Source organism: Sorghum bicolor, chromosome 3, assembly GCF_000003195.3.
Source record: "Sorghum bicolor cultivar BTx623 chromosome 3, Sorghum_bicolor_NCBIv3, whole genome shotgun sequence".
NCBI classification, from domain to species: Eukaryota; Viridiplantae; Streptophyta; class Magnoliopsida; order Poales; family Poaceae; genus Sorghum; species Sorghum bicolor.
Window position 1 is genome coordinate 60,808,438 of NC_012872.2, and position 10,416 is coordinate 60,818,853.

General features: G+C 46.6%; 2 protein-coding genes and 1 long non-coding RNA gene across 3 annotated transcripts; all 3 read right to left on the reverse strand.

The window, feature by feature from the left end:
- LOC110433324 lies at positions 1,288-1,855 on the reverse strand. Its single transcript, XR_002450720.1, has 2 exons — positions 1,703-1,855; positions 1,288-1,506 (listed from the first exon to the last, which is right to left on the reverse strand). It is a non-coding gene; the product is annotated as an uncharacterized LOC110433324 (long non-coding RNA).
- LOC110433577 lies at positions 2,852-5,053 on the reverse strand. The gene is made up of 6 exons (XM_021455990.1): positions 4,875-5,053; positions 4,503-4,616; positions 4,280-4,351; positions 3,933-4,142; positions 3,543-3,782; positions 2,852-3,374 (listed from the first exon to the last, which is right to left on the reverse strand). Exons 1-6 carry the CDS (start codon positions 5,016-5,018, stop codon positions 3,276-3,278), a joined length of 879 nt encoding a protein of 292 aa, XP_021311665.1. The 5' UTR covers positions 5,019-5,053; the 3' UTR covers positions 2,852-3,275.
- LOC110434031 (late embryogenesis abundant protein, group 3-like) lies at positions 8,605-9,931 on the reverse strand. The gene is made up of 3 exons (XM_021457562.1): positions 9,760-9,931; positions 9,217-9,624; positions 8,605-9,084 (listed from the first exon to the last, which is right to left on the reverse strand). Exons 1-3 carry the CDS (start codon positions 9,820-9,822, stop codon positions 8,905-8,907), a joined length of 651 nt encoding a protein of 216 aa, XP_021313237.1. The 5' UTR covers positions 9,823-9,931; the 3' UTR covers positions 8,605-8,904.

Consider the following 10,416-nt stretch of genomic DNA (forward strand, 5'->3'; position numbering starts at 1 on the left):
CTGCGGCGCGGCACGAGAAAAAAAAAAGGAAAACAACCCTGGGCCGGGCGGGGTCCACTCGGAGCTCGGTTCTCCTGCATGTACTTTTGTGATTTCTGCTCCACTTTTTGCTTTTATAGGGAGATATGATCGGCACAGAAGAGAATGGGAAAAAAGAAAAGAATGGTCATCAGCTTTATATAAAGGAAAACTCTCTTCAATCCACCTTCGGTCGTCCAAAAAATTCCTCAACTAAAGTTACTAGTGCTAATAATACGTTAATAATAGTTAAAAGGCTATAGCTAGCTAAGCAACTGCTAATATCTGTGATTGGAGCCTTGGAGGCCGGTGTAGTATATGAACTACGAGCACATGCTCGATCCCTCTATTATCTTAAAATATACAAGTATCCAAGCAATATTGTTAGGACCAAATAATTAAAGATCTTGCAAAACACTTGCCTTCCCACTGATTAGTTAGTTTGGTTTCTCAGCTTGCTTATAATTTCTAAATAGTAACCCATAGTTTCAAAAGGTATGCTTGCATATGCATGTCATGATTTCAGCTACGGTACTGCTAACGTCCGGACGTCCGGCGCCAAAACGCGTCCGGACGCCGAGCCCCCCCACCCGCGCCACAGAAAAGAAAAAAAAAGAGAAAACCTCATCCGCCTCTAACCAACTCACCTCTGCCCCACTCGCCCCGCCTGGAAGACCGTTTCTTATCCGCTCCCTCCCAACCAACTTACCCCTGCCCCGCTCGCCCCACACAGAGGACCGCACTTCGTCCGTTCCCCGCGCAATGAGCCCATCCTCCGCCCCCACGAGCATGGGATCCGTCCTACCCCTCACTTTGTCAGCCCCTAGCAGATCTGCCTGCCGCTAACTCGTCCCTACAACCTATCCCCATACTTAACGCTGCAACACAATATATATAATAGTGCAACAACACCTGACATACTGCTACAACAAACAAGTTGAAGTAGCTGAAACATCATAAACATCGTATTACAACAAACAAGAACAACTGCAGCAACAGCATGCAAACAACTGCTACAACATACAGATTGAAGTATTGGATAGAACAGCTGAAACACCATAAATATAGTATTACAACAACAAAAAATGGCTGTTGCAAACAACATGTAACAATTAATACAACAGCATAGGTTGAAGCATTGGATGGAGCAACCGAAACACCATAGATATAGTATTACAACAACATCGACCAACTGTTGCAACAACATGCAACAACTAATACAACAGTGCAGATTAAAGCATTGGATAGAGCAACTAAAACACCATGGACATAGTACTACAACAACACCGAACAAATGTTGTAACAACATAAAACAAACTACTACAACATGCAGACTGAAGCAACTGAAACAACATCTCAAAACACAAAACTGCAACAACGACTAAAACCTATTGCAACGTCTAGATAGAACCATTGCAATAATGACGAGATCTGAATCCGAGAGCTTGCCAGAACCCTATCCTACTGCAACATCACCTGAAAAACATACTGCAAAAAACCAGAGAACACCATTACAACACGTACGAGCACTGAATCCCAACACAATATCCCGTAGATCTAGATCCAGAGGAAGAGCAGGAGGAGCAAGAGGTGGAGGAGCAGAGGAGGGCTCAGATCCGGATCCACAAGAGGAGAGAGGGAAAAGGGAGAGAAAGGCTTCGGATCCAAATCCCTCCCCACCTACCTCGTCGGAGCCGCGTCGTTGTCTCCATCTCCAGATGCATGGAGGTCACGAGAGCGAGGGAGAAAGAGCAGGGAGGAAGGGAGTTGCGCCGCTCACTGAAAGCTGCCACCGCCGTGCTCTACTCCGACGGCATGGAGGGCGTGTGGGTCGCAGCGGGGAGGGAGAGAGAAAAGGAGGGAGAAGTGGCTCGCGCATGGCAGAAAGTGCAGCCGCATGGTGCGAGCGGTGGAAGTGACAGCGAGATGTGAGAGAAGAGTGGGGATGAAAAAAATGAGTGGACAAGAAGACGTGGAGGAGCAACAAAATGAGTGGACATCAACGTCAGGACGGACGGACGTATTATAGGTATCATTACCGTTTCAGCTACCATATAGGGTTTTTGCGCAATATGAGATGTTTAAAAAGCATGCATGAGGTTTTAAAAAGCAGATGACATGCATGGAACTACTACAATGATGCTAATGTGGTTAAGGCATTGCATGGCCACTGTATCTCTCGTAAGGGTTCTCCTAGGGTGTCTTAGAGTACAACTACCAATTAATTAGTAGGTACATTATATATTAAACTACACTAGCCGATCATCGAACTAAGCTGTTGGGGATGGTTTCTAGCTGAGCTAGTCCTATATACGTGAGAATAAAGCCAACATGAGACTAAGATATATAGAGTGGATAGTGGACGATTCTTCTTGTGGCATATGCATGGATGAGATACCGGCCTGGGCCCTGCTTCTAGCTCCTCTTCATACAACATGAAGTGTGCGATTGTTGGACCTAATTTTGGATGGATTTGGACTTCTGGTATATTTGGATTTGGATCGTTGGGAGGACTTGGCAAAACCTCGCATGCATCATGTATCATATTTCCTATATAAATTTATTAGACATGCATGCAGACCTCAAAAAGATTATTAGACAGGTACTATCTTTTGCTGGTGTATAAATTTGGACAACGGGCCTGGGTTTGTTGGACAAAGGGCAGGGGCAGCAAAGAACCAAATGCAAGCACCCAATAACACGGCGCACGATCGACAAGTAAAATCGAACTCTGATGAGGTGCACAAGCTAGAGACCAGCACAAAAGAACTACAGATCATCGACAAACATTGCATGCAGATAACAAATTAATTAAGGGGTGTGACATGATTAATTGCACAAATCTCAGAAGCGACATATATAATGACTGATCCATCAATACACCACAGCATACAGTAATCATAGATCTAGATAAATGAGGTAGCCATACAGCAGCTTGAAACTAGCTAATTAAGGGCCAACGTTGTTACTACAAGTCCATTATTCGATAATAACCCGTACGTAACACAGCATAGCATAGCATGTAGAAACTCGAACATGAGTACGTGATGACAAGCAAGTACTACTAGGGGTGTACTACCATACGACGACTAGATAGCTACTAAAACAGACACCCAAATTAAAGTAGAGCACCTAGAACACACGATCGCAAGCTAGATAGAGTACTGGTGATCACTGGTAATAAGCTAAGGCTGTGGGCTGTGGAGTGGTTGATGTCGATCCCGACGACGATCCCTGTAGACATGCATGAGGTCGATCTAAGAAGTACTTGTGGCACTGGCGGTGATCATCTCGTCGATGTCAGACTTGACTGTGTTGTAGGTGTACTCGACGAATGCGAACGTCACCTCCTGCTCCTGCTTCATCACGAAGAATAACACGAGAAGAAGACGTTCATCAGCATTATATAGCACTCTCGTCGATCTTCCCCCAATTTCATTAATTGCATTATTAACTATTCATCGGTACATGCATGAATGAACGACAAAACATAGATATATAACAATAGGATCGTCTCAACGTACTGGTTTGCTGTCGGCGCCAACAAGCAGGCCGCCGATCGTCTCCTGGACAAGGGGAGGAAGCAGGGAGAGCTCCTTCTTGTCCCTGTCGAGAGGGAGAGGGGCGCTGCAGGCGCTGGAGACCATCTTGCGCACCACATCCAGCTTGTGGACGACGAGAAGCGATGACACCCCCCAGTTGGCATGCCCCTCCATGGCTCTGACTTTCACGGACTCAAATGCGAGATGCGTAGTCCGGAACAGCTACACAACCCCGTCACAGCAGATCCAAGAATACAGAATCAGATCCAACGAACGAACGAACGAAGCAAAAGATTTTCAGCGATGATCGAGTACGCATGCAAAATCGGAAGGAATTGAACCAGCAAAAGGTTCACACACACACACACACACCAGGTAGAGTGGGCGCCTTTGTTCCGGGCGGAGGCGGCGCATGGCATCAGCCTGGAGGTCCATGCACCTCTCGGCGATCTCCTTGACCTTGTTCTGCACTGCCTTCTCCTCCTCGGAAAGAACCGGCATAAGAGGAATAAGATCAGAGAGTTTACCAGTGATAGCCGCCTCAGTTTGCTTACAGAGAGAAGCATAGTACTTGTCAAAATCCTGCACCAGCCGCATCAGATCAGGGAATGAATCAGCACGATAATTACAAGGGGGGGGATCAAAGCAAATCAAACGAACCCCAACAACCAAATATATAGCATGTAGAACTAGGTAGCTAGCTAGTATCAACGACATACATCATCCTCATCTCCGAAGCTGCGAAAATACTCGAGTTTCTTAGAGAGATCAGCATAAAACTTGTCAATCGCCTGCAGCGCATCAGATCAGCGAATGAATCAGCATTATGATTAGAAGAAGGGCCCGGGATCGGATCGAATCAAATCAAACGAACCCAACCAAATATATATATACATATATATAGCATGCAATGGAACTAGCTAGCTACTAGTATCAACATACATCCTGATCTTCTTTGTAGTCGTTGTCCAAAGGCCAAGGGTCGGTAGACTTCCTAATCCTGGGTTTCTCGGCGCACATCACCAGCTTGGTAACCTCGGGCTTGGGTGGTGGTGCCTTGATGAGAGGTAAAAGAAAGAGGAAAGAAAACATGCAACTCGATCGGTGAGACTGCAGTTCGAGATCAGAGTAAATCCAAAAAGGTTGACGAAATGAAATTACAAAAGAAAATTAAAAAAAAAATCCACAGAGATCATCGACCAGACGAGACATCGATCGGCCGGCCTCCCTCCAGCGGCCGTCCAGCGAGATGTTGATGCAACAAGAATACGTAGAGCGCAAACAACGCAAGAACAAACGAGCAGAACAACTGACCATGAACGACAAGGTGAAGCGGACTCCACGGGAGCCAGCACCACCCGCTGCCCTGCCGCAGCGCCCCGGGAGACGACGGACACCTCCACCACGAGCGCTTGGAGTGGCGGCGGTGAGAGCGGCGTAGCAGAGGGACGTCGACATGGCGGCCGCGTTCGGATCGGAGAGGGGGAGGTCGAGTGGAGGTGGAGATGAGGCGGACGGGAATGGAGGATATGTGCGCGTGGTACTAGTAGTAGTGTATGGGCGTGGTCTTTATATAATCGAAATCGAATCGAGGGTCTTTTGCACTCTTCCCCCTCGCTACTTCTTGGCCTCTCAGTTCCGCCCTAGCATCCAGATTCTTCTGTTCGGCTGTGCTACAAAGCAGCTGCAGCGGCTGCAGGCCCTCTCACATAAGTACTGTAGCAACAGCTGCAAGTGGCTGCAGCAGCCCGCAGCTGCTTTTTAGCGCCGTATGTTTCCAGTTCGAAACGCAGGGGAGGATCGGAGTTGGCGTGGGAGCAGTGGGCCGCGAGCGGGTCCGGCTACGGCCCCACCATCTCTGCCGCCTCCTGTGCATGCATGGCTTGCAGTACCAACTCCCGTCCCGGTGATATTTTGTAATTTGGTTCTTTTGTAAAAAAAATATTACTTATACTCCGGAGTAAAAAGACTAAAAGAGGTAGAGGGATTTGGCGCGATGCAGAATGCTTTACTGCACACGGTCAAAAAGATGTCCAGGGATGAAAGATGCGATGCAAAAACACAGTACTCTTCGGTTGCGATAATGTACGACCACCGTGTGTGCGTGGGAGTAAAAGAACAGATTCAAAATGCATGCACTAGTGCGGTTGCATTCCATTCCGATCCTGTTTCCACCCTTTCCCACCGTTGCATTTTCTGTTTAACTTTTGCAGGAACCCGCTGTATTTTTGTAGAGATCCGATACAGCAGCTGTTGTATAGGACGATCGGCGATGGCATGGAATTTTCATGTCATCGCCTATCGTCCTATACAACAGCTATTGTATCGGATCCCTGCAAAAGTACAGTGGGTTCCTGCAAAAGTTACACAGAAAATGCAACGGTGGGAAAGAGTGGAAATAGGGATCAGAAAAATGCAACGGTGGGAAAGGGTGGAAACAGGGATCAGAGGTCTGGGTGTTCGACCGGCAATCCGCCGGCGGCCCCTCTCCCGGTCCCGGCCGGCCGGCCGGCCCTGAGAAACTTCCGTCTTGCGCTTGCCCTGCCGGTGTACATGTCCATCCGACGCCGGCCATCAGCATGCAGTGACCTGCCTTGCAGCCTTGCCCGCCCGGGGTCGCGTTCGCGTCTCCCTCTGCTGCGGTTCCAGACTTGCGACCCAGGGTTGTTTCAGCTTTGCAGAATTGCTCGTCCTGCCGTTGCCAAATGACCAAAATGCAAGGCTGAACTCCAGCATAGTCTAATGACCAGCATAGGCTAAACTACTTCTTTGTTGTCCATTTTATCTAAACAATGCACATCTAGACTTTCATCAGACTAACAACTAGTCTAATGATCAAACAGGCTCTAGATAAAAAAGCAGCACCTAGCAGGCACAGGCAGCAGTCCCAGCAGGATGTTTAATCTGTGCCAACTGCCAAATCACCCCACGCCACGAGAAAAACGGCCGCCTATATATCTGGTGTCACAAGATCACTCTAGGCAATTACTACCTCTGTCCCAAAAAAATATACTATAATTCTAGATGTACTTTTTAGTTAAAGTGTCCAAACTTTAAGCAAATACATAGGCAAAAATATAAATATTTATGGTGCCAAAAATGTATAGTATAAAAATATATCTCAATATAAATTTAGTAATACTTATTTAATATTGTGATATGGTTTTTTTCTTAGGCCTTGTTTATTAGCTCACCCCGAAAACCAAAAAGTTTTCAACATTCCCCGTCACATCGAATCTTGCGGCACATGCATGAAGCATTAAATATAGACGAAAACAAAAACTAATTACACAGTTTAGCTGTAAATCGCGAGACAAATCTTTTGGTCCTAGTTCGTCCATAATTGGATAATATTTGTCATAAACAAACGAAAATGCTACAGTACCGAAATCTGAAATCTTTTCCGAACTAAACAAACCTTAGAGGAAGAGAGTATAAACAAAGCCACATGTCCCCTTTGGGGTGGGAACCTTGGAGATCGGCTGCATGCAGTACAATGGGTGTGGTTGGAGTGATCAGGATGTTAGCTTTTGCAGGGCCTACTTCCACCGTACCAAAGGCTCGTGAGTCGGGTGCGTTTTGGTTCAGGAGGGCACTGGAGGTACCGTGTGGGTGTTCCGTTTCGATCTTACCGCATAATTCGGTTTGCTCTCTGGCATGGTGTGTGTTTAGTTCCCTTCTACTCCCTCCATTTCAAATTGTAAGTCATTTCAAGAATTTTAGAAAGTCAATCTTTACTAAGTTTGACCAAATTTATATGATAAAATAATTATTATTATAATACTAACTAAGTATCATTAGATTCTTTCTTAATTATATTTTCATAATATACTCACTTTACGTTACAAATCTTAGTATTTCTCTCTATAATTTTGGTCAAACGTGAAAATGTTTTGACTCTCCAAGATTCTTGAAATGACTTACAATTTGAGATGGAGGGAGTATTTAAAAATTTTTAGGTTTTAGTCTATTATTTTGCATAATAGAACTAAATATCCTGTAAATTTTTTAATAAAAGATGTGGTTATTATCTATTTTAGATTTGGACCTCAAGAGAAAGAAAAACCTAAAAGAGCATCAAGAGGTCTCACAAGGACAATAAATTTTCTACATTTTTGATGAAACTAAATATAACCTTAAAAAATTTAGCATTATATTTCATCGTTACAAAGTAGTTAGTATTTTGTATTTTATTTCATAATAAGTTTGATGAGAAGATGAAGAGGTTGAAGAACAATTTATCGAGTCAACGGACGCTACGGGAATCAAACACAGTAATACTGTAATGTTTTGCTGATAACACTATGAAATTTTTACTTTTTATTTACAGTGAAATATATGACTCGCATCACTTCTGCATGTCCACACCAAAGCAAAACAGGTAGGGATATAGATATGTTCTTCCATGGAACGAAACATGCACAATCGTATATTCTCGAGATGATCAGGCATCGTACGGAAACACTGGTCCCTCTTTGCTGGAGCGAGAGGTATACACAGCTGATAAAAAACAACCACGAGCAATCTTACTCATACCGAAAAACATCGGAAGATAAGATTTTTTTTTTAAAAAAAACATGATCCTATTTGAAGTCTTGTATATGCGCTTTGTAATAATTTATTCACTTCCAACATCGTGTTATCTATTGTTGTAGCACAAGAGTATGGTTGTCGGAATCTTGTTCACAGAAGTAAAGCATTGAGGGTTTTTGGGATTTCATAAAAAAAAAAGAGGGTTTTTGGGAGAATCGTTGAACATCCTTCGTTTTGTTCCTCGAATATATATAGATAATATCAAAACTATATTTAGTTTGCTTAGAGTTAGCATACCAGTTTTTCATGTAAGACGTCCATAAATCTGCTTGACATGTCAAAACTGTTTTTCAGTTATTGGAATCATCTGTGTGTTATTGTGCTCTAGTCATTTGTGTTCTTTATAGTGTATTTGTGTTAACTGAATATTCGATTTGCTTTTGTCGTGCAGTCCTACAAAGAGGAGAGGAGGTTGATAGGTAGCACAAAAACATTCGGAGGTACACATTGCTAAATGAAAACAAAACAACAGCTTTGCAACTTTATTATTTCATATATACATCATTGAGACGAAAAGCACAGAGGCTTCAGTGTTGACGCAATTCCAAACGACCCCTGCCCTGAAAAGGTTACAGCCTCCAGCCTCCACAGAAACAGAAATAGAGAAACACCAACTCGAAATCAAACCTAAGTGTGACTCGTACACTGAAATCTTGAAATGAAATGGAAACTTTTGAACCTAATTGATGGGATCAGAAACTTTTGAAACGGAAACACTGAGAAGTAAGTTTGGCTGTCGTCCACCCGTCTTCTAATAGTCCCTGCCAGGCTTGCGGGTGCTGGTGTCCTTGCCGGCGTTGGTGGTTGTGGTGCCGTCGTTGTTCTCGCCGGCCATGCCGAGCGAGTTCATCACCGCGTCCTTGGCTCCCACCGCCGTGCTGACAACCGTGTCCTTGGCCCCCACCGCCGTGTTCATCACCTTCTCCCCTGCCTGAACAGCCGATCGAACGAAGAACACACATTTGAGATCGATCGAAAACCCTTGTTTGCAGCAGTACCGATCGATGGAGAAAGTTACTAATGAGTATAGCTAGTATCACTATCACGCGTGCATCGATCTGACCTGCTGCAGGAGGGCGCCGGTCTTGTCCTTGCCGGCCACCACGGTCTCCTTGGCGTACTGCGCGGCGCCGGCCGCCTTCTGCCTCGCGGCCTCGGCCGTCTGCGCGACGTAGCTCCCGGTCTGCTGCGCGCCGTCGCGGGCGCGGTCCCTGGCCTCGGAGGCCTTCTCCCCGGCGGCCTCCGCGGCGTCGGAGGCCGCGTCCTTGGCACGGCACGCCCTGTCCCTGGTCGCCTCCCTGGCGTCGTGGCCCATCCCCATGGTCCGGTCCGCGGCGTCGCGCGCCTTCTCCCTGGTCGCCTCCCTGGCGTCGTGGCCAGCCCCCATGGCGCGGTCCGCGGCGGCGGACGCCTTGTGCTTGGCCTCCCGCCCTTTCGCCTGCGCCGCACCCATCACTTGACCCGTCTTCTCCTGCGATGCGGCAAACATCGTTAGTGTGTAGTACTACAGTACTACTGTCTAGAGTTGGTAAAGTGCAAGGACGACAGTGGAGCGAGCAACACGCGGGCACGCCGGCTGGACGTCCGGTGCGCCGCGACTCGTCACCTCGGCACGGGCCTCGGTCTCGCCGGCGTGGTAGCTGGCAGGATGCGCCTGACGAGAAGCCATCGCTGAACTTTGGCTAAAGGATTGGATCGAACGAAACCGAAAGTCCCTGAGCTCGAATACTTCAGGACTGGCGCTAAGGTTTTTGGTAACTTTGCTGTGTCTGTCTTTGAGATATGACGAGATGCTTTGGGTTCGGTTTACATTTTATACGCTCGAGCTGCAAAGCGGAGGCAGGGGGGGGGGGGATACGTGTCATGCATGGGCAAGCGCTTGGTGCCACGTTGAGAGGACACGCGTTGCCACTGGCGGGGGCTCTCCAGGTGTCCGCCTCTGGCTGGCGAGACCGAGATACGACCCAAAATGGAAGAGAAGGGTGACGCGGCGGAAGGGGCTCGCGCCTCGAGGGTCGGTGCACGCGAGCGGCGAAATCCCGTCATCCGCGCACATCGGCAGCTCCCCTCCAAAGACAGATCAACCGTTTGGCTGCGCGCTCGCGCCGTGGTGCCTGCCTTGTCAGGCTAGGCTTCTGCTCCCGCTACACTTGATCGAGGCGGTGAATCAACGCAGAATTTTTTAGACCTTATTTAGTTAAAAAAAAATTATAAATTTTTTTAAATTTTCCAATCTTACAACGTATATATAAAATATTAAATA